Source organism: Typopeltis vanoorti, chromosome 1, assembly GCF_054136105.1.
Source record: "Typopeltis vanoorti isolate ZY-2024b chromosome 1, IOZ_Tvanoo_1.0, whole genome shotgun sequence".
In the NCBI taxonomy this organism is placed as follows: Eukaryota; Metazoa; Arthropoda; class Arachnida; order Uropygi; family Thelyphonidae; genus Typopeltis; species Typopeltis vanoorti.
Window position 1 is genome coordinate 1570257 of NC_143549.1, and position 25768 is coordinate 1596024.

General features: G+C 35.7%; 1 protein-coding gene across 8 annotated transcripts in view; it reads right to left on the minus strand.

The window, feature by feature from the left end:
• Positions 1–25768, minus strand: part of LOC150109749 (histone reader KMT2E-like) — a 902496-nt gene that overhangs the window by 317640 nt on the left and 559088 nt on the right. For all 8 annotated transcript variants that reach the window (XM_090407149.1, XM_090406915.1, XM_090406833.1 and 5 more), the window contains one exon: positions 21878–22006. In XM_090407149.1, the coding sequence (XP_090263275.1) occupies positions 21878–22006 (129 nt within the window). The remainder of the gene's footprint in view (positions 1–21877; positions 22007–25768) is intronic.

Here is a 25768-nt window from a genome sequence, read left to right on the forward strand (position 1 = left end):
TTCCCCATCCTCCATAAATTGAAAAATTTCATCAATTGAAATCCTGTATGAACCTTTCAGAAGTTTGTAATTCTTAATCATATTACCCCTCTTTCTCCTGTTTGCAAGCATCTGCAGTCTACAAATTCTAAATCTGTCTTATAATCAGTATTCCACAATCCTCATATCATTTTTAACATTCTCCTTTGTGCTCTCTTCAATATATCAGAATCTTAACAGAAACCAGGAGACCAGACACAATAGTCCAAGTGAGGTTCTTATCAAGGCCTTGTAAAGAGGCAAAATAACATCTTTATCTTTACATGTCAAAGTTCAATTTCAGAGTTGCAATTATACTGTGTGTTGTATTTGCAATCTTTGCTACATGGTCCCTGAACTTCAACTTTCTATTTACTTACACTCCAAGATCCCTAGACTCATCAGTTTCTTCTAGCATAATCCCACCAATATAATATGATATTGAATATCTAATCACACCAAAGTGAATGACTTTATTTACTGACGTCCATTTTCCCATGCCTATAATTCCAGCCTATTCAAATCATTTTGCAAGTACAGCATATCAGCAGCATTCCTGATTACCTTACCTATCTTTGCATCAACAGCAAATAGCTGTATGTTGCTTGTCAAATCCTTCCCAATACCATTATTATACAGATTGAATAACAGTGGGCCAAGCACTGATCCTTGTGGTACACCAGTTGTTACCTTAAATTTTGCAGACTCACATCCCAATATACCACTTTTTGATATCTGTCAATCAGCCATCCTCTTATCCATACAGGTGAGAACGGTCAATGAGTTTAAGGAGTGGTATGATAGACTTTGTGTTTCTTTGGAGGCCTGAATAATAATAATAATAATAAAAATATTCTATAACCAAAACCCATTTTCTCCAATTTATGCCACAGTTTACCAGGCTGTATTCTGTCAAAAGCCTTACCAAAATCCAAAAGCATCATGGTGGATCCATTTCCCTTGTTTAGTTCAATGGTAACATTGTTATAGAATTGTTATAGAACATTGTTCATTGCAAAGTAGAGATTCACTGTCAACCCATTTCTGAATGCGAGCCCTAACCAATTTTTCCAAAATCTTCACCACCACCTCCTGAGATACTAATTGGTCAATAGTTGGATACATCGATCTTTGCACCACCTTTGTGCAATGGAACTATTACACATTCCTGCAGAATCTTCCCTGTTCTGAGACTCATATTAAACAGCCTGGACAAAAAAATGGCCAGTTCAGCTGAACACATGCTGATATATCCCATCAGTCCCTATTGCTGAATTATTATTCAACTTGTGTAACAGCTCTAATACCCTGTCCTCATAAACCTGAGTTTCTTCATTTAGGGAAGAGGTAACAGTGAGCTCAATGTTGCCTACACTGGGTTGATAGCTTTTAACAAAATGGGAACTCATTAACTGAACAACCTCTTCTTTCATATTCATTCTTTCTTTTACTTGCAGCATATCGATAGAATTCTTGTGGGTTGTCTTTATAGTCTCTCTTCATACTCAGACTTTTCTTTCAGTACAACAGTTGTGATTATGCTAGCCTGTTGCTTATAACGTTCATAATGGATGTCATTCTTATGCACACAGTATTGCTACCACGTCGTCCTTTTCTTACGAATCTCTTGCTCAATAAGATTACACATCCATTTGACTCCTACTCTAGTTATTCTTCGAACTCTCAGAACACATTCTGATATCGCATATTTAAGTATTGTTTAAATGCTTCCCATCCAGCAACTGATCCCATTCCACTATACTCCTCAGTTGGTCATAAATTCCTGCTTTGTACTTTAGCATGAAACCATTTCTGAATGGAACACTCCTCAGTTGGTCATAAATTCCTGCTTTGTAGTTCAGCATGTAACCTTTTCTGAAGGGAACATTCATAAACTTTGTCACTTCACAAGTGAGTACCACACGATCACTGTTGCCAACCGGAGGCAGAATAGTTATGTCAACTGAAACACCCTCTGACACTATAATCAAATTTAACACTTTTTGACCTTGAGTTCCTTCTGTCACATGCTGCTTGAGGAAGTTGTGTCGCAACAGCTCAATAAATGCATTTTCATTCTCCTTGTGAAATTGTACTTCTACACAATCAATATTTGGATAATTAAAGTCTCGCATTATGATTACTCTTTTTGTGCTCAACTTTTCTATTTGGTGATGAATATCTTCATCACTAGCAACTGATTCACCAGGTCTGTAATAACACCCAACTATATAATTGATCTTGATAGATTGCACCTCAGGATGGAGGGGAACACAGCATGAGAAAGATTGATCCTCCAAGAGGAAGTGAATGTGTATGTATAAACAAAAAAAAAAAAAAAAAAAAGAAGGAGATGACCTGGGATCAAGGGAAAACAGTTGGATTTGAAGAAAGTTCTAAAATGAATAAGGAGAAAAAGAAATGGCTCGAGTTAAGCATGGAGAAGTTGCATCAAATTAGTAGTATAAGTGGAATTAGTTACTATGTATGTATACAAATGCTAGAAGTGTAAGAAACAAGGGGAATGAAATTGTTGCATTGAGTCTGTTCACCCAAAAATTGTTAGAATAAGTGAGATGATTCAATGAGGATGACATCCTGACAGGAATGGAGGTGGAAGAGTATGATGTGTTTTGTGAAAATAGAAAAGGTAAAAAGGGAGAATTAGTGCTATTAATGATAGAGAAAGAGTTAAGTCCATACAAGGTGGAGATGCAAGTGAGAAATAATGACAATGGTTTTGAGGCAGTATGGTGTGAAATAGAGGTTAAAAGAATGAAATACTTAGTCGGATGTTGTTATAGACCTGGTAATATGGATGGTAGTTACCATGAAATGTATCAAATTAGCTAAGGAAATATAAAAGCGTATCGTTATGAGCAATATTAATTATGGCGATATAGACTGGGATGACGCCATAGCACATGGAAGTAAAGAAAATGAGTTTCTCTAGTTTTTGAGGGATAATTACCTCAGTAAGTATGTAAAAGAGAGCAGACAAAGATCCTGGATTTGATCATCTCATCAGAGGATGTTATTATAAATGAGAAATCAAATCACCCTCCAGTTGGTGAGGGTGATCATGAAGAGATTATATGGGTGGTTGCTTTCAGCATGAGAAACTCTGTGAGGAAAGGGCATATGTGAAAGCACAAGGCTGGTGATTATAGGAAGCTCAGGGGACAGCTTGCATTTATAACATGGAATGAGGAGTTGGCTGGCAAGGTGATCGAATGATATTCAAGAACTATCTCACAGAAGCTATGTCTAAACATATTCCAAAGGTCAGAAGGTTAAATAAAGTTCATTATGGAAAATTATGGAGACAACTACCCTGTTAGAGCAAAACTTTAGTTTAATATAAACCAAAATAATTTTCATTATATGTAAGGTGGGGAGAGAACATGGGGACATCCATGGAAGTTAAATTTATTTGCAGTCAAGAAAGGGGTAAGAGCAAGGTTTTTCTACCAGAGAGCAGTGAGTGAGTGAGTGGAACAATTTGCCCGTACAGGTAATGAGTGCATCTAGTGTGAATGAATTCAAGGGCGGGTATGATAGCTGGTTGGGTAATTTACAGCCTCCCTCGATGCGGTCTCAGATAATAATAATAAAAATGAACACTCGACATTTCGACCGAGTTTCAATTAAAGTTGACTATGTGCTTGAGCTGCCACGAGTGTGCCAATACTGAACAGTGGCAATATGTGTGTCAGAGAGATTGAAACTAAGGCTGTTGTTAATATGTGATGAATCTAGTGAAATTTCTCTGGATTCGATGAACCCTAATCAGTAAACTGGAGCAGATGGGTATAGATATAGGGTTGGTGAGATGGATAAGAGGGTGGTTGAAGGAGAGATATCAAAGAGTGGTTTATTCAGGAGTGGAGTCTAAAAGACGTCTTGTGACTAGTGGAGTGCCACAGGGCTCTGTTCTTGGACCACTGCTTTTCAATTTGTTCATCAATGATATTGGAAAGGATCTGAGAGGAAGTGTTCACTTGTTTGCTGATGATGCAAAGTTGGGTAGAGCAATTGTGAGTGCACAGGATGTCAAAATTTTACAGGATGATTTGGATAGTTTGGAGGACTGGGCTAGAAAAAATGGATGTCAATTTAATGTGGCAAAGTGTAAGGTTATGCACTTTGGGGTGAAAAGAATAGCAGCAGTATATCGCATTGGTGGAACCATACTCCAGGAGATTGATGAGGCCAGGGATTTGGGAGTGTTGGTGAATAGAGAATTGAAGTTTAGGGGGCACATTGCAAAAGTAACTAAAACAGCTCACCAAATCACTTGGCTTCTGAAAGATACTTTAACATGCAGAGACGAACAAGTTGTTGTTCCTCTGTATCGAGCCTTGATGAGACCCCATCTGGACTTCTGTGCCCAGTTATGGGCACCAGGGTTTCTTCGTGATGGGGAGGAAGTGGAGAGGGTCGAGAGACGAGTGACCAAGATGATAGCAGGTCTGTGGAATGAACCTTATGAGAATAGGTTGAAGATTTGTGGGTTGCAGAAATTGGACGATAGGCGAAGGAGGGGTGATATGATTGAGACATTCAAATCACTGAAGGGTTTTTATAAGATTGATCCAGAAGATATTTTTGAAAATATGACTGGTGGTGGGAGGACTAGGGGCCATGCATGGAAGCTGGGCAAGAGCGTGGTTGACAAGGGTGTTAGAGCTAGGTTCTTTACTTGGAGAGTGGTAAATGAGTGGAATAAGTTTCCAGAGTCTGTTGTGGGTGCTACGACCGTGAATGAATTCAAGGCAAGGTATGATAGATACTGTGTGAATGTTGAATAGTTGTTCTTGACATGTTAGGGCCTCCCTCGATGAGTCTGTCGACTCCTTGGAGTTTCCCGGAACAACAACAATAATAATAATAATATTAAAAGTTTTTGGCCAGTCTACGAGGTGTTGGCAGCCTTCATCTGAGTTAATAGAGAAGAGAACGTGACTAGAGAGCACTGGCTCTGGTCCTATTGTAGGGAACATGGTATCAACAACCTCAATTTGTTTCTAGACCACCTCAACAAGTTTCATGAAAATATCAATTTTACCTTCTAACTGGAATCCAAAGACTGCCTCTCCTTTCTGGACTTAAAACTTACGAGATGCACTGATAATATAAAAATCTCAATTTTTAGAAAACCGACTCACACAGACAGATACCTTCATGCTTCTTCCCATCACTACCCTCTGCAAAAATTTGGTATTATTTCAACCCTAGCACATCGAGCCAGATCTTTACTTACAGATGAAACAGGAATTGAAAATGAAATCCATTTTCTTAAAAGGACTTTTGTCAACAATGGCTTTTCTCTTAAAAAGATTGATAAATTTTTCTCTTTCCATCGCTCTACTGCTACTGAAGATTCTTCTTCTCCTACAGCTTTCATTTCATTGCTATACATCAGCTCTCTTTCCCCAAAACTAGCAAAAATTCTTAAGAAATTCAAGATTAGAACTTGCTTCACTATGTTTCCAAAACTTCGCTCCATACTAAGTAAACCTAAAGTGAAACATCTCCCTACTCAGAATCCAGGAGTATCGTTGAGATATTAATGAGCGGCTCAAAAAGGTCTTCATTCTTGTGAACGTGGCATCATGGAAAGTATGAGAGCAGTGCATGATGATGAGGAGGAGAGGCTGACTGTAAGTGAGCAAGAGGAATATGGGAAATTGAGCAAACTTGATGTTAATAAGTTCCTGTGGAACTTGATAATATACCACTATGTATTTTGAAGGAATGTGCCAGGGAGTTGGCATCTGCCTTGACATATTTTTTCAATATGAGTCTTGCACTGGGTCAAGTTCCAAAGGAGTAGAAGGAAGGCAAGAATGGACCACTTCAGAAGGGAGGTGACAGAACTCAAGAATTAAATTATAGTCCTATAGTATGTTTTAGTTATTGTTGTGGTTAAGTTAAAGTATTGGAAAAATGGGTGAAAATCAGGATCCAGCATTAGGTTGACAACAGTAGTCTTATCTTTGATGGCAGCAAGAATTTGCTAAAGGGAAGTCATGTTTTAGTAATCTACTTGCTTATTACAATATGGTGACAGGAGCCATGGATAAAGGAGTTGTATATACAGTAGTATGCATAAATTTTGAAAAAGGCTTTTGATAGCTTACTGCATGATAAATTGATAGTCAAACTAGAGCAGATGGGGTTTGATATTATACTAGAGTCAATCTCCAATCCAATGCATCGCATTGGATTGGAGATTGACTATCTGATAGGTATTGGCAAGTTGTGTATAGGAGAGCAATATCCCGGAAGATTAAAGTCACTAGTGGAGTGCCTCAGGCATTGATGCACCCAGGGGGGTCCTGCCCCCTCAAAGAAAAAGGAAAAAAAAACACTAGACAATTTTCCAAATATCTTTTGCTAATTAAAATTCATTTTATTTTAATTTTTTTATTTATGTTATGTCGTGTCTTCTATTTCTGTATTACTTATGAATTAGGGATCATTGTAGATGCTCAGTCATAGGTTGCATGCGATGCATAGTGTGTATTCTCAAATCGTCTACTCAACTCAACCCCCCCCCCCCACAAGATTAAATCCAGAGTGCGCTACTGCTCTTAGGGGGTCTGTTCAAGGACCATTGCTGTTTAACCTCTATGTTAATGATATCGGGGAAGACTTGGATGCAGATATTCAGTTGTTTACAGATGATGCAAAGTTGGGACTAACTATAAGGAGTAGAGCAGGTTCTGGCCTAATAAAAATACTTGAATAGATTGAGTGAATGGGCATCGTAGTTGGGATGCCAGTTGAATGTTGCATAATGTAAGGTTTTAAAATTTGGGAAACAAAGATGGAATGTAGAATTTACACCTGGTGGGGATATATTATTGGAGCTGGAGGCTACAATAATTCTAGGAATCATATCCCTGGAAGTTATGGAAGGAAACTGTGAGCAAGATGGTGAGGAGTGGTTTCTTTGCATGGAAGGTGGTTGAACCACGGAATGCATTGCCTGATTGAGTGGTGAAAGCGAGAACGGTCAATGAGTTTAAGGCGTGGTATGATAGACTTTGTGTTTTCTAGGAAGGACCTTCCACGATGAGTCTTGATAGACTTTGTGTTTCCTAGGAAGGACCTCCTGCGATGAGTCTTTTGACTCCATGGAGGCCTTAATAATAATAATAATGATATGGAGTACACTGACCTGTAGAAGTATTGAGATTCTGTTCTATTGTATAAGGCCTTGATTAGATCACATATGGATTACTGTGCAGAGATTTGGTCAGCTAGTTTTCAAAAGGGTCCAGAGATGATTGTGTAAGTTCGTTTTTGATCTCTAGTTTGTTTAAGATGAGGAAAGGTTGGGAAGATGCAATTTACCAAGTCTAGTGGATAGGAGGAAGTGGGGTGATATGATAGAGACCTATAAGTTAGTAAGGGGGTTGTTATCAGTGTTGAAGAATTTTTACAGAAAATGGTGGGAGATCAGGGGTGAACCAGCAGTCATCACTGGAAGCTATATAAGGAGAGTGTCAGCAGGGGAGTGAGAAGCAGGTTTTTTGCATGCAGTTGTGAATGATTGAAATGCATTCCCTGAGAGTGTGGTGTCTGCAGAATTTGAATGTGTTTATGATGAGGCATGATGATGTGCATGATAATAATGATCATTATTAATGACGATAAAATGATGATAATTATTAATGATAGTTACATAATATTTTATTCTCATTTTCCCTGGAAGAGCAAATAAACGTAAGATTAACTATTACTGTTATTTATCATCCTTTCCTTCACTGTTATTATCAAATTTCATTTCTACTGGGGAAAAAAAAAGAAAAGAAAACCATTTACTATTAGAACATACACTTTCAGAAAAAGTACAGAGCAATTCTCAACAGAAGATGCTCATGATATCTCATAATATTCAAATTTCGCTTTGCAATGAAATACCAATTTTTATCAAGATTGTTTTATTTTTTGAAACATTATGTGTAACAGAATCCTGCCTAATGAAAATTTGCCCATTATAAGACCTAAAAAGGTCTTATAATGGGCAAATAAGAGTAAATAAATAAGAGTACAGTTTGCCAATAGTGAACCTCTGTCTTATATAATTTTATAGCAGTGTGTGTGTCACAGATGAGAAATTTTCAAAGTAACATAAATAATATTTGTATTAAAAAATAGCAAAGTAAAAAAAATGATGTTATGGCATATTCAAAGAGAAAAATATTCTGTATGAGCAGAAGTGCAAAAAAATTATTCATGCTGTTCAGTTTCATTCCTTCCTAAGGCAAAAATAACATTAACCTTCATATCTAACTTTCATCACATACAGATCAGGCTTTTTAAATATAGACAATAATAATATCTATTTGTAAAAATATACAATAATTTTAGCTGATTGCTATTCCCTGTACAAATGAATAAAATAATGGGATCCAGAAAGAAAAGTAATGGTTGCAATAATTAAATATCAGAGAAATAGTATGGAGATACATAAAAGAATAATTATTTCATTTTATGTCTCAAAAGGTAAAGCAAAGTAATATATTTCGTTTACTGAAATACACTCTGTGTAAGTATGAAATACAAAATGATTTTTAAAAAAATGAATATTTATAATTCATTCACTGTGAGCAGTCTTGGCAAGTACATGTGTTGGAGTTATGATTGGAGTACTTCAAAATAAACAAAAAAATTTCTACATAGGACATGTCTCCGATAATTTCATCGTATTAATTACAATAGTTAAAAAATTGAATTATTATTAGTGAAATGAGCACTCTACAAATAATAATATGACACCAAAAGGGAGTCAAAGACTCATCGAGGGAGGGCACCTACTCCACAGTTGTCTCCACCACTGAATCCACCAACTACAATGAACCGCAACTGCTTTCATCATCTACACCAATGCCATCTACCGCCGAACACCACTACTAGTATTTTTACAGACAATCACAAACATCCATGCCCATAGTGGGATTTGAACCTGCAGCCTTTTCGCTGGAGAGCAGATACACTAACCAATTCGGCCAACCAAGCAAGCAAATATTTAATAATAATAAATTATAATTATATTATAATATAATAATATATTGAGTGCAAATTCATTTGAAATAAAACTAAATATAAATTTTTGATGTTTAAAAATTAGCCTCAACAATAAGAATATAATGCAATTTAACATAATTTATTATTCAGAAAAGCAAAAAGAGTTGTTCACAAGCAACCTTAAGAGTGTATCTACACATGTAAGCATAATGACATGATATGCATAATTCCATATATCAGAAAAGTGAAAGAAAAAAACAAAGTGATGTTCAAACCATATTTATTTCAGTAAATGCTGATGAGCACTTTTTTTTTTTTCGGAATATTTTAAAATAATTTTTTAACACAAGCTTTGGAAATTAGCATGAAAATAATTTCCACAATATTTTCATTAACTCATCTTCCAACTCATGGAAACAACCAAAATGTTTCCTTAGATTTCGATAATAGAGGAAATTCCAGGTAAAACATTTCACTCTTCAAGTCCAGAAATCATGAATATTGCAGTCATGAATACTACAGTTAAGCTAATGTCTCGTAGAAAGGCTTAGACGTTGGTTATGCATTTTTTACTAAATAATTTAAGGAAATTACGTCAACTAGGATATACATTAAAATAAATTTTAATATACTTCAATATTTCGGCAATGTCACGTCGCCATTTTCAAGAAACTTAAGACCAAGACACGTGCACGCAGGCATAACAAACAGTAAGTGAGGAAGAAGCATGAAGCTATTATTTCTCCTAAAGTCCTGATCAAATTGGGCTGCATGAGACTGCCTCAAATTTGGGAAACCTACATCAGAAGACCTTCAGCCCAATCGCCCAAGAATACCAACATTGCCCGCTAGGGGGCACCATCAGGACTTTCGGAGAAATAATAGCTTCCTGCTTCTTCCTCACTTACTATTTGTTGTGCCTGCATGCACATGTCTTGTTCTTAAGTGTCTTGAAAATGGCAATGTGACGTTGCCAAAATATTGAAGTATATTAAAATTTATTTTAATGTATATCCTAGTTGATGTTGTAATTTTCTTTAATTATTTATTAAAAAAAAAAAAAATAAGCTGTCATTCTTAAAATGTATTATGTTCAGTTAGCAAAAATAGCAAGAAAACAGTCACGTTCGTTTTCTTTTTTAAAAAAAAAAACAATTATATTATAAATAACATTTCATCCTAAACCTCGATGTAAAGAGAATAAGACATATTTTTTCTTATTCTTATTATTTGATGCTCTTGTAGTACAAAAAAGAAATCACTTCACATTTGAAAAACATATTTATTGTTAGTTTAGATAGGCAATTTTGAAGTAGATATACTTTTACTACTATTTTACACTAAAATGCATAAGCATGTTCCCCAAGGGATTTATGTTTGTAACAATTGTCTAGTAATCAGTTTTGAAAATAAATTATCTGAAATATCTCCAGGTTGAATAGGCAATTAATCCCTCCCCCACCAAAACAAAGTTAAACACTTATGAAAAACATATGCATTTAAAAAAAAAAAAAAAAAAAAAAAAAAAAAAAAAAAAATCATTCTTTGATTACATGAAAACAGTATCAAACAGTTTATAACTTTTTGATAATAAAAGTGGACCAGGTTATATAAAGAAATAATTATTTTAACATAAATACCGTATCAGCCTGTAAACGAAATATCTATTTCTTTTTAGGATGTCTGCTAATCAATCAACTGAAAACAAAACAAGACATTGCTGATGCATTCTGCACTGCTGTTTGAGGTTCTTGAGTGCAACTTATTGGAAAATGTTCTTCTTTTCTTTCTCAACAAGTAACTTAAGTGTTTAGTCTTTTCCTCCATCTTGAAAGGATTATTATCTAGTGTTTCTACAACACAGCTTATTTCAGAAATGACAAGTAAGCAGCAGTAACAATACGAAACTTTCTTTTTTGTAATCCTTTCTTTTAGGGTTACACGGTGATCAGCATTCATTTTAAAAATTTTATGGAATTTACAACCGTGTTAAAATAACTTTTTATTATCCCGACGTTTCGATTTTCACATCAAGATCATCATCTGGAGCGTACATAAATATACAGGACAAGCTGAGTTACATCATTAACTGTAAGCTAGAGAAACAATGATTTGATCACATGTTATTCTACTGGCGTGACCTCTGGTGGAAAAAAAATTATATATATAAAAATAAAATAAAATAAAATAAATAAATAAATTTTTACATCGAGCTAAATTCTATTTTTACAATGACAGGAATAAACATTATTTTAGATGGTTTTCTTTCCGAAACAAATGGTGTCCTATTTTTAGTATTACAATTCTTATTTTTGATTTACAATACTGGATTTTCTACATTCCTGTTTACAGTTGTTTTTGGTGAGGAAGGTCGAATATAGACCTTCCATATGTTTGGGATTTTTAAACCATCATTGTTGTTCAGATTGGGGTGGTTGCTGATAATCTCACAGGCTTCCTTGAATTTCCGTTCATACCATGTTCTAGTGTGATGCAGACAGCTGGTGGTTTTCCAGTCAATTCTGTGTAAGGAATTCAGGGCATGATCAGAAAGGCCAGCTCCACCATAATTATTATATTTAATGTGTCGTTTATGTTCTTTTTGTCTAATAGGAATAGTGCATCCTGTTTCTCCTATATATGGTATGTTGCAAGTACAATAAATCTGGTATACTCCAGGGTGAGCTAGTGGAGGGAGTGGGTCTTTGGATGAGTTGAGTAAGTTTTTTAATTCTGCAGGAGGTTTAAAGGTGTTGCTTTGAGGTTGTACTTTTGTAGTACTCTGTTTATTCTGTCTGACATTCCTTTAATGTAGGGAATGGTTATAGTTTTACTGTAGTCTGGTTTGTCTTTGTTTTTTATTGTGGTTTTGTAAAGAATTTTGTTTATGATGTTTTGGCTGTATCCGTTTTTTTGTAAGTTATTACTGATAATTTTAAATTCGTTTTTCAGTGCCTGTTCACTGGAACAAAGCGTCTGAGCTCTGTTTTTTAGCATGTTGATGACACCTAATTTTTGTGTTGGGTGGTGGTAGGAGTTTATGTGTATATATTGTCCCGTATATGTCGGTTTTCGGTAAACAGTGAAGGAAAGATTGCCCGAGGGAAGATGTGTGACAAGTGTATCTAGAAACGGAAGTGTGTTGTGTTTTCCAAATTTCCAATTGTGAACTGTATGAGTTTGTGTTGTTTGTTTAGGTGGTTAAGGAATGTGTCTAATGTCTGGCGGCCATGGGACCAGATCGCGAAAACATCGTCGACGTATCTAAGCCAGACTTTGGGTTTTAGAGGGGAGAAATCTAGAGCAAGTTGCTCAAAATGTTCCATATAAAAGTTAGCAATAGGGGGGATAATGGCGAGCCCATGGCTGTGCCTTCTTTTTGTAAGTAGAAGGCGTTTTGCCATACAAAATAACCCGACCGTAATACATGCGCAAAAAGCACCGTGATATCTGGAGGGAATTTGTTCTGTAGGAGAAGGATTGTGTCATTGATTGGGACATTCATAAAGAGGGCAGAGACATCAAAACTGACTAATAAATCTTTTCTAATGTAATGTCTTTGATGATGTTTATGAAGTGTTCTGTGTTTTTGATATAGGAAGGGGAATGACCTACCAACTCCTTGAGTGTTGCCGCTAATTTTTTGGCTAGGTGATACGTCAGGCTATCAATTCCTTCAACGATAGGTCTTAGCGGGGTGTTTTCTTTGTGAATTTTTGGTAGCCAGTAAATTCTAGGGGAGCGTGCGTAATGAGGGAACAGTTTTTTGACTGTATCTTCGGGCCATGTGGTAATTGATTTAAGTAGTTTCTCTGTTTTGTTTTTTGTTCTGTTAGTTGGGTTGTAGTTAACTAATTTGTATGTGTTATTGTCAGAGACCAGCAGATTCATTTTTTCTATATAAGTGGTACGGTTTAAAATGACAGTGGCATTTCCTTTATCGGCTCTGGTTATTACTATGTTCGGTTTGTTTTAAGTGATTTTATCGCTGTTAATTCGTGTTTAGTTATGTTGCTTGGTATTGTTTTGTTATGGTTTAAAATGTTCACAGTTTCTATACGTATTTTTGTCTGCTATGTTATTAGGTATGAATCTTAGGCCTCTTTCCATATTACAAATAACTTCAAGTTTGTCTATCGTTTTTGGTGCTATAGCAAAATTTAAATCTTTGTTAAGTATAGAGATTTTGTCTTTGTTTAGAGCGTGGTTAGATAGGTTAATTATGTTATTGATACCTGTGGGTGTTTTTAAAACGGTGTAGGGACAGCGATATCACTCCTAATTGCATCAGGCTAAAGTGAAAATTCACTTCAACAAAGGCACAAAGAATATACCACCACATGGAGAAAGCACTACTGAGAGAGCAGATCCAAGCTACCAGAAAGAACCTAGCTGCTACACAAAACCAGCTACTAAAAGAAAAAATGGAGCTGTCTAGCTACTTAAACGCAGATATCTGGATAATCCTAGAAAGGATTACGGACAACACAGCAAACCACATCCAACAAACGAAGAAAGAAAACCTAATTTCCAAATTTCAAAGACAAAAAGAACAACAAAACCAGCCGCCATATTCAAAGTTTGCCACAGTGAACAACAACAACCAACCAGAAGCAAGAAACAACAGGAGCCACCAATCACCCACAGGTATCAATAACATAATTAACCTATCTAACCACGCTCTAAACAAAGATGAAATCTCTATACTTAACAAAGGTTTAAATTTTAGTATAGCACCGAAAACGATAGACAAACTTGAACTTTTGAACATTGTCTGTGATATTTGTAATTCAGTTCAACGAGAGGAGAGGAAGGGAAGGGGGGGGGGATACAACTGGAAATCTTCTAAATGAGTATAAATTTTGAATGTCTCCATATACGATGCCTTTCATCTTTTCATCATATCTATAGTAGCTAAGTAATGGATATTACAGAAATGTACATCAAACAAAGAGTTTTTTTTTTTTCAAATATATCAAATGATATTTCATGATGAAATATCATTAGATATATATTTCCGATATTAAACTCTCAAAATCGGAATGCAAGTAATGCAATTTAACATAATTTGATGTTCATAAAAAAAAAAAAATTTCTAAAAATGATGTGTCAGTCTACATCAGCGTTTCTCAAACTTTTTTCGACTACAGAACACTTCACAAATCCGGAAATTTTCACGGAACACCTTAGTTATTTTGTAATGTATAAATTATTAATTAATTAAACATCACTTAAACCATCATTAAATTAATTTGTGCTGACAACTTAATTTAAAAATGACAAATTCCAGAACTTCTCGTGGAACACCTATTCACCTTCTGTGGAACACTGGTTAAGAACCACTGGTCTAAACAAAAGTTAATATTTATTTTAATAAATGTTATTAAAAAAAAACCCTAAACAATTAACATAATGATTTCCAATACAGGCATTTGAAAATTCAAAATTGCACAAAAATGATTTCTTCAATATTGTCAGTAAAATGAAAGAACATAAACTGGGAGGAACCTCCCACGCTGAGTCTTGATAGACTTGTGTTTTCTAGGAGGGACCTCCCGATGAGTTTTTTGACTCCTTGGAGGCCTAAATAATAATAATAATAAAGTCTTGTTCATTGCACTGATTTGAAAAACAAGAGACAGCAAATTTACTACTACTACATAAATTCATTGCAAAGGCTGATTGATCTGTAGTAATTTCAGGACTGATTATTTATTTTCAACCTATGAATTTGTTTTCATCTTTAGAAATAGACAATAAAATAAACTGTACCACAAAAAGATAAAATATCGAAGGACAACGAAGGAATTTCAAGCAACACAGTGTACTTCAAGTCAAGTGAAAAAAGTAGCTCCATTAGAGTTAATCCACTAATGGCTCTACAAACACTGTTAAGGGATTAATGGCGGAGGAGGGTAATTACATGATGAAAAGCAAAATGCCAATGACGTTTCATCCATGAAAAATCCTAAGGTGTCTGAGTATTTCATACACTTTGGGTGGCTGGAAGGTTAACACGTTCGCTGCCAACTACGAGTATACTCGTAGTGGGTAATCCTGCTTCACAAGCCAGCTACGAGTATACTCGTAGGACGCTTACCGCCGGGAACGAGATTATTGTAGTGACCTTGAAGAAATGAAAATGCTTGGCTTGTGGGGCTAGCTTCAAAACTGTGTATTCTCATAGACCATATATGCTCTGTACAAGCCAACTACGAGTATACTCGTAGGTCGTTTACCTCCGGTAACGAGATTATCGTACTGACCTTGAAGAAGTAAAACAGCTCGGCGTAGGGGAACAGACCATGCCAAAGTAGCGTGGCAGCGAACGTGTTAAGCAATTCTTTAATAAAACAATTCAGCTCTTGCTCTCCTGTTGCATTCTTTAACATTATAATATTTTTAGTGACCTTGAAGAAATGAAAATGCTTGGCTTGTGGGGCTAGCTTCAAAACTGTGTATTCTCATAGACCATATATGCTCTGTACAAGCCAACTACGAGTATACTCGTAGGTCGTTTACCTCCGGTAACGAGATTATCGTACTGACCTTGAAGAAGTAAAACAGCTCGGCGTAGGGGAACAGACCATGCCAAAGTAGCGTGGCAGCGAACGTGTTAAGCAATTCTTTAATAAAACAATTCAGCTCTTGCTCTCCTGTTGCATTCTTTAACATTATAATATTTTAAGTCTAAGGGTTGATAAACTCACCTGTGAAAATTTTATTAGCTGAGTACATCAGTTACTTCTGATGCTTGCCACACCATTTAAAAAGTATCACAGACAAGCAATCCATCTTAATGTGAGTCAGTTGATGCTAAAAGAGATACCCTAAAATGCAGCTAATAACCACCTCAAAACTTATGATTGATGATGGAGAAAAAGTTATGTCCATACAAAGAAGAGATGCAAGAGGGAAATAGTGCCAGTGGTTTTGAGGCAGTATGGTGTGAGATATAGGTGAATGGAATCAAATACTTGGTTGGATGTTGTTCTAGACCAGGTAATGTGGACAGTGGTGATAATGAAATGTATGATCAAATTAGCCAAGAAAATTACAAAAGAGTGATCATTATGGGCGATTTTAATTATGGAAATACAGACTGGAATAATGAGATAGCAACTGAAGTAAAGAAAATGAGTTTTTTGAGGTTTTGGGAGATAACTACCTCAGAGAGTATGTAACAGAGGGCACGCGAAGATTGAAGGTCTTAGATTTTGTCATCTCATCAGTCGAATCATCCACCAATTGGTGAGAGTGACCATGAGGTGATTACCTGGGTGGTTGCCAGTAGTGTGAGGACCTCTTTGAGAAAAGGGTATACGTGGAACTACAAGGGGGGGGGGGATGATTATGAAGAGCTCAGGAGACAGCTTGCGCATGTAGAATGAAATGAGGAGTTAGCTGGAAAAGAGACCAATGCAGCTTGGGGGATTTTCAAAAACTATCTAGTAGATGCAATGTCTAAATGTAGTCAAAAGGTGAGAAGGTTAAATAAGGTAGGTGGGAGATGGATGAATAAAGAGATTAAGAATGCAATACAGAGAAAAAGGGCATTGTCGATGCAGCATAAGAGAATGGAAATAACCAATTCCATGAGGTTTACAAAGACCAGGCAAGGCGGGTGACTTGGTTGGTGAGGATATCTAAAGTGAGGTATGAACAGCAGTTAGCTAATGAAGCCAAAAAGAATCCTAAGGAATTCTTTCGATATGTAGCCAGCAAAAGAAAGAATGATTATGGAAGGATGACAATGATTGGAGAAAATTGTATAAAGACAGCTGTTGCAGAATGTGTGTGTGGTGGAGATACTAAATAAGCAGTTCATAAAGGTCTTTCAATCATGAATGTGACTTCATGGAGAGATTGAGAGCAGTTGACGATGGGGAGGAGAGACTGACTGTAAGTGAGCAAGAGGTGTATGGGGAGTTCAGCAAACTAGATGTTAATATGGTTGTGGGACTTGAAAATATACCACCAGGTTTTTTGAAGGAATGTGCAGTTGAGTTGACAACTGGCTTGACATATTTTTTTAATATGAGTCTTGCACTGGCTCAATTTCATAAGGAGTGGAAGGAGGGCAAGATTGTGCCACTTCATAAAGGATGTGATCGTACTGAAGCATCAAACTATTGGCCTATCAGTGTGTCAGGTGTTGTTGGAGAAATTTTGAAAACTACGATCCAGAATTTGGTTGACAAAGATGGTATTATCTTAAATGGACAGCATGGATTTGCTAAAGGAAGGTCATGTTTTAGTAATCTACTTACGTATTACACTAAAGTGACTGCTTCCTTGGACAGAGGAGAAGGATACCAAGTAATAAACTTGGATTTTGCAAAGGTTTTTGATAGATTACCTCATGATAAGTTGACAGTCAAATTAGAGCAGATGGGGTTGGATATTAGATTAGTTCATTGAAATGGAGACAGGCTATCTGATAGGTATCAACAAGTAGTGTATGGGAGAGTGATATCCAGGAAAAGGAAAGTCACTAGTGGAGTGCATCAGGGGTCTGTTTTAGGGCCATTTCTGTTTAACTTGTATATTAATGATATTGGTAAAGATTTGGATGGAGATATTCAGTTGTTTGCAGATGATGCAAAGTTGGGACAAACCACGAAGAGTAGGGAAGATGTTGTGGCCTTACAAGAGGACTTGAATAAATTGAGTGATTGGGCATGGAAATGGAAATGAGAGTTCAATGTTGCAAAATGTATCATCATCATGAAATTCCTGCCATGTACCCTCAAGGGATGTACAGGATATGATAGTACTATATGAAAAAAATGACATCATTACTAACTTCTTATCTACAATTTTCCTCCAAATCAGTCTGTTACTTGTCAAGATCCGACATTATCAGATCTTATATTTCTATCATCTAAGGCACTTTGTATACCGTATCAATCCACCTATATCTTGGTCTTCCTCTGGGTCGTTTTGCTGCCAACCTGGCAGAGAACACTTGTTTTGCTAATCTTTCTTCGCCCATTCTGTTTAAGTGACCATACCACCTGAGATTAGCTCTGCTAATGCATTCCTGGATGGCGACAAAGTCAAGTTCTTTCCTAATATCCTCATTTTTAATATGATATTGCCATTGATTCCATCTGTTCACGCCTATAATCTTTCTCAGGACTCTCATATCTGCGGTCTCTAGTCTTTGGTCAAGTGTTTTACTTCTGACCCCGCTCTCAGATCCATAAGTTAAAACTGGTTTGAACACTGTCTTGTATACAGCTAATTTAGTGTTCCAACTAATTTCTCTCTTATTTCACATGAATTTATTCAATTGACTTCCCACCATACCAGCTTTGCTGATTCTGTTGTCTATTTCTATATTTAATTTACCATCTTCAGTAAAAATGGTGCTTAAGTAGCTGAAATGTTTTACTTGTTCCACAGGTTCTCCATTTACAACACAGTTGACATTTTCAATGATTCTGCCTATTTTCATTGTCTTTGTTTTTTTATTGCTGACCTTCATACCATATCTATTACAACAGTTATTCAATTTAGTCAGAGAATCTTGGAGACTTGTAGTAGATTTATTTAGAAGTATAACATCATCCGCATTGCTGTTCCTTCAATTTGTTGATACAACTTATTTTTAAAAGAAAAATAACCAGAATTTATTACTAGAATTTATTAGAATTTATAACCAGAATTCAACAAATTGAAGGAACAGCAATGGGTAATCCTCTCTCTCCTGCTATCTCTAATTTCTTTATGGAACATTTTGAACAACGTATCTTTGACAATATTTCTCCCAGACCTACTCATTGGTTCAGATATGTCAATGACATTTTTGCTGTATGGAATGGTTCTTCTGATGAACTTCAGCAATTTCTCAATAAGTTAAACGCATTTCATCCTAGGATCAAGTTTACCCTAGAAGTAGAATCAAATAAGCAGTTAGTCTTTTTAGATCTTCTAATTCTTCGCCAACCAGATGGTAACCTACATTTCTCAGTTTATAGAAAGAAGACTCATACAGGCCACTATATCCATGCGGAATCTCATCACCATCCCAGTCAAAAGGCAGGAACTATTAAAACACTGGTTCATCGGGCCCACTCCTTTTGTTCTACAGTCGATCTTTTACAGAAAGAAATACGATATATAACTTCTTCCTTTCTATCTAATGGCTATAAGAATTGCTTCATTAAAAGAACTTTGAGTAGATTTAATATGTCTCCCTCTTCAAACACAGAGGAAATAACGTGCATTACCATCCCTTATATTCAAGGCATCAGTGAACGTATAGCAAAAATTTTAAAACCACTGAATATTTTTGTTGCCTTTTGACCGTTTAGAAAAATCTCCACCTTTCTCGCTTCTCCAAAGGACAAGCTTCCACATCTTAATCATCCAGGTGTCTACCAGATTCCGTGCTCTTGTGGATTATGTTATTTCGGACAAACGGGAAGATCTGCCTCCATTTGGCTAGAAGAACACCAATCTTATATTGAATACTTTAAACCTGAAAAGTCTGGACTTGCAGAACATGCCATCTTCACTAGACACAGAGTTCATTGGAGAAAGACAAGAGTTCTTCACAAAAGTCAGTTTCTCATGGAACACCTTTATAAAGAAGCATGTGAAACTCTACTTCATTCTCCTAACTTAAACAGATCCGACGGCTTACGTCTATCCCCTTTATGGGAGATAGTACTTTACAAATCAGCTAATCTTTCCTAACTTTTTATTGTATTAAATTTTTTTTTTTTTTTTTTTTTTTTTTTTTTTTTTTTTTTTTTTTTAGGAAAGTTATTGACCTTTTTAGTTATCTTACACCAGCTACTTAGGTGGCGCTTTTTGGAATTGTCAGTTAGTGTTTAATTTTTGTGCCTAATTGTACTGAAGATGCCTGTGACACACAGGCGAAAATTATACTATTAAATAATATTTCTACGTGAGTTTTTCCGTTATTTATTTGTATAGTTATGTCTACTCACGGTTTACCTCTTTTAAAACTTATTACCCTCATCTGCCCAATGCTGTATACAGTCCCTCACTACTTATTCGCTTTCAAACCTTTTTACATGTTCTTCTTTTCAAAATGAAATTCAATTTTATCCTGCTCGAGACTAAATAGTGATCACTTCCAATTTCAAATTCTCTGTACACTCTGGTGTCCTGCCCAGGGAGAAAACAATAACAAGAATAACATAGTCAATGAGACTTTTCTTATTCCTTGCCTCTTCTCTCCATGTGGATTTGTGCACATTTTTATGTTGGAACATGTGTTAGTAATAACCAGTCCATGTCCTGAGCAGAAATCCAACAGATATTTGCCATTATTATTAGCTTTGCTCTTTTCTACAAATTTTCCCAAAATATTTTTGTATGTCTCACAATCATTTCCTACTCTGCTATTTAGATCCCCAACAAGGATCAACTTTTCATTTTTCGTTGTGTCAGTTGTGTTTTCTAAAGCATCAAATAATTCCTCCACTTCAACCTTAGCAGAACCTTCTGTGGGACCATAGGCACAAATAAATCTCATTGTCCAGTTTCCCATTCTCATATTTGCCCACATTACTCTACTTGAGACTGACTGCCATTCAAGAAGATTAGCCTTGCATTTTGTGTTGAATACTATAGCTACTCCTACTTTTCCTTGATTGTCATTGCCTGAATATAACATTTTGTGTTTATTGCTCAGAAAGTTCTCACAAATTTTTGTCTTTTTTGTTTCAGTCACCCCTATTATGTCGATCTGGTACTTATCTAATTCCTCAGCTAGCTGCATTTCTTTGCCATTCAGGCTTCTTATGTTGATAGTACCTCTTTAACTCTGGTGATGTTGAGTTGGGGTTTGTTTTCAGATTTGTTGCAAAATTTAAGGTTTTAAAATTTTGAAAACAAAGATGGGATGCAGAATTTATGCTTGGTGAGGATATATTGTTGGAGCTGGAGGAAATAAAAGTTCTGGAGGTGATAGTGGATAAAGATCTGAAATGTACACATAGCTAAACCTTCTGTGAATGATGTGGAGGACACTGACTTGTAGAAGTAGGGAGATTCTTGTTCCATTGTATAAGGCTTTGATTAGGCCATACATGGACCATTGTGCCCAGATTTGGTCACCTGGTTTTCAGAAGGACGAAGAGATGTTGTAAAGGGTCCAAAGGCGACTGACTAAGGTAATTTCTAACCTCTGGAATGTCACATATGAGGAAAGATTGAGAAGATTTAATTTGAGGCTGGTTCAGAGGAGGAAGAGGGGAGATATGATAGAGACCTACAAGTTGGTAAGGGGTTGTTATAGGATCAATGCTGGAGAAGTTCTACGGAAAAAAGTGGGAGATCGGGGGAAAACCAGAGGTCATTCCTGGAAATTGTATAAAGAGGGTGTGAGTAGGGGAGTGAGAAGGGTTTTTTTGCACAGAGTTGTAAATGATTGTAATGCCTTGCCTGAGAGTGTGGTGTTAGCAAGGAGTTTGAGTGTGTTTAAGACATGGTATGATGAGCTGTGTGTGTGTGTGTGTGATAAAAGGACCTCCCAGATGAGTCTTTGACTCCAATGATCTTTGGGTAATAATAATAATAATAATAATAAAGCTCCCACAAATATCAACTGCAATGAATTTTATTGAATCACATTTCTCTAATTTGGAAGTGAAGATCAAATAACACTTTATGTGATTTATAATTTAAAATTTTGTTTAAGAGGATCACAGAAGTCTCAAAACCTATTTTTCTGTTTCATTTTTTAAAACTACTTTGGCAGCTATGCTAAGATGAACAGGTATCCTGTCTACTCCCTCTCCTACAATCAAAATAAAATGTAATGCAAGCAAAATTTATTTACCATTTTTCTTTTGCTTTCAACTGTCTGCTCATCTGGATCAAGTTCATCTGATGGCAATTTTAATTCACTTGTCGAATCAGGTACTGTTATTGATGAGAACGTTGATGATGATGGTATTCTAGTTGTTACCTAAAAAATAATATCTGGCATATGCACATTCAATGCTATTACATATATGCAATGAGCATAATCAATGTGAATATATATTAGTATAAAATTATCTATCACTTATCCTGATTATTAGAAAGTATATTATTTCATAGTAGCAAAGTTTTGAGCTATTCCTTGTATAATTGCCAGCAAAGGTTGGTCGATTGGTAGAGCTTAAGCAAATTTGAGTGCGGTTAGTAGTCGGAAGGGGATCAATCATTCAATGCTGTTGGCACACTCTCACTTGATGAGTCTTTGGACTCCCTGGAGGTGTCAAATAATAATAATAATAATAATAATAATAATAATAATAATAATAATAATATAAACCTACTATTATCAAGACTAAGGATAGTATGAATTAATCCTTCTAGAGTATCTGCTGTTCGGTTAAGTGAGTAATCTAACAAGATGTAAATATAGTCAAGAAAAACAATACAGTTCTTCAAGACAACACAATGCTAAATTAAATTGTCTTTATAGAAAGCCAAAACTTCAGATTTCTATAATACAAACTTTCTCATTATATTTTTAATATACAAACTTCTATCAAATATCAGGATCTATCTATGTATATTTCACAACAGAGAGGAAAAACTGATTCTTCAGTAAAAAATATTCTTTCCAAACCAGTTTCTTTATGAATTGCTTTCTCATTATATTATGTGACATCTCAAAACAAAATTAAGTTAACTTCTCTCATTATCTCATATTCCCCATGTGTGTGTGTGTTGTGTTCAATGGTCTGTCATGGCTAAGTAACTTGGCTTCTCTGATACCTAATGAATGCTCTAGAAGGGTAAGTTAACTTGGCTTCTAGGAAACCTAATTAATGATCTGATAGTTGGGGGTATAATGGAATATTTACAACACTAGGAAAGGATTAAAGATTACTTTTAATGCTTCCAATATTTCTTCTCAGTGACTAAAAACAACTCTTGTAAAACACACATAAAGACAACACAATGCTAAATGTAACACAAGGGTGATTCTAGAGTCCTCTCTAGGCCGTGCACCCTCTATGGGCATTTGCAGGTGGACCAGGATGTAAAGTGGGACCTCTGGCAATTATTGTCAGAGGTCCCACTGAATTTACTATGCTGGAGCAATGAAAGACTGTCATAATTTCAGTATTACAAATTGAACAACGTTCTCAAAAATGACACTTGTGGTACACCACTAGTGATCTTCCTCTTTTGGGATACTGCACTCCCCATATACAACTTTTTGATACCTATCTGACAGCCAGTCACTGATACAATTCAGAAGTCTGTTATCCAATTCCATCTGTTTCAATTTATTTATCAGCTTGTCATGTGGCAATATATCAAAAGCTTTTGCAAAATCCAATCACACCACTGAATATGCATCTCCCTTGTCCAAGGTATATGACACTTTGTTATAGTACATAAGTAAGTTAGTGAAACATGATCTCTCCTTAATAAGCCCATGATGATAACCACAGTGAATACTGATGTTATCAACCCATTTCTGTATCCTCCTTCTCACCAATCTCTCCAGTACCTTCACCACAACTCCAGATACACATATTGGCCTATAATTTGCCTTATCACCACCTTTATGCAGTGGAACAATTTTACCCTCCTTCCACTTCCTTGGAACCTGTGCTGTTGGAAGACATTAAACAGGCATGCCAATGCTACTGCCAATTTCCTGGAACATTCCCTTAAGATGCATGGTGATATATCATAAAATCCTATCTCCTGATTGACATCAAGTTTATTTATTTCCTCAAATACCTCCTGCTCACTCACAATTAAGCTATCCTCTGCTATGTCCTCTACACTAGTGTTTCTCAACTGCCAGGTGGCGGCCTAGTACCAGGCCATGGCATCAATTATACTGAGCAGCAAGAAGTTCTCCTCGAATTTGCAATTTTAGTTTTCTAAGCATTTTTCATGAATAAAGATTGTGTAGGGAAATGAAGTATTCTTAGGAGAATAATATTTATGAATGTGTCGAAAAGCTCAGACTCAGAACGTCTAAATAACATCTGTGTAGCAAATATCAGTGATCAAACTTCGTATTTTTAAACATGAAAGTATTCATGAATTATTGGGAATTTTCAGACATCAAAATCTTTCAACATTTGGGAGAGGGAATACCGTTGTTTATGATCAGTCATAAAAATTGCCTGCAAGCCAATTACAACAAAAACTGAACAAAATAACACCTGTGTTGCAAATGTCAGTGACAATTAGCAAGGAAGCACAGAGAAAATTTTTCAACTGAAATTGAAGATCAAGGCAGTCTGTATCTGGTTCTCAAATCTAGTAATACTGAATATTTTTTCTTCGCAAGTTCATATACCAGTATGTAAGTGCATGTTTCGAAACCTGAGTGCATTATTTTTTAAAAGTAATAGGCCTACAGATTTAAATTTTAATATGAATAAAAGGCAAGCGACTTTGTTTAATTTTGTTGTTAAGAAATCTGATATCGAAGGTATCTGTGATGCAACAAATAGTGATTCATCCACCTCAAGCCTAGAGCGATCTCTAGGATGTAGAAAAGGAGGGAAAACTACCAGCACTTAGAAGAAAAAGTCTGCATTCACTCGTGAGTACGTGGAAGGCTATTTAAAATTTGGTTTCATAAAATGCCCTCACACTGAGCAATTGCCACGACCTCAATATGTCATTTGTACTACTGTTCTGGGAAATGAAGCTATGAAGCCATCATGAATTACCTGACATCTCAAAGCAAAACATTCCAATCTAGTCAATAAACGCACTGAGTTCTTTATGTGTAAAAGAGATGCACTTAAAATAGAAAAGAAAATTATTTTCCAAGCTTCAACCACTGACACTTCACTTCTGACAGCATGCTATTTAATATCATTAATATCCTATTTATTATTAACATCCTATTTAATATCATTACATATAGTTAAATGTAAAAAATCGTATTCCATTGACAAAGAACTCATTAAGCCTTCTTTGATTGCTGCTTGTAATGAAGTATTAGGTCAGTCTGTGGAAAGTAAAATCAAAGACATCCCACAGTCAAATGATACAGTTGAAAGGCAGATATCTGATATGGCAGAAGATACAGAAAGACAACTCATTGAAAAAATGAAAAAATAAAAATTGAAATTATTTGCATTACAACTGGATGAATCTAGAGATATTCAGAACAACAGCATTTTACTTACATATGTAAGATTTATTGATCATGATGAAAGTGACATGAAGGAAGACATTTTTAGTGTTTCTGAACTATCTACACACACTACCAGAAGTGAAAATTTTCAAGTTTTAAATGGTTTCATTGAAGAGAGAGGTCTAGAATGGAAAAATTATATTGGAGTTTTTACTGACTGTGCTGCGTGTCTTACAGGTAGAAATTCAGGTTTAGTCACTAAAATTAAGGATATGGCAGGCAATAACTTATTGTCAATGCATTGCTACATTCATAGGCAAAACCTGGCCACCAAAACAATGGCACCTGAGCTTAATGAAGCGATGTTTCAATCTGTTAAAATTATTAATATTATATAAAAACAGTGCTTTAAATACAAGACTATTAAAAGCATTGTGCAATGAAATGGGCTCTGATCATCAAAATCTTCTTTTCCATTTGGAAGTTCATTTGCTGTCCCACAGTAAAGTTCTCAAGAGGTTATATGAACTTCAAAAGAAAGTTGAGCTGTTTCTAATTGAATAGTGACTTGTCCCATTATTTCTAGGATAAGAAATGGGTAGCCAGGCTGGCATATCT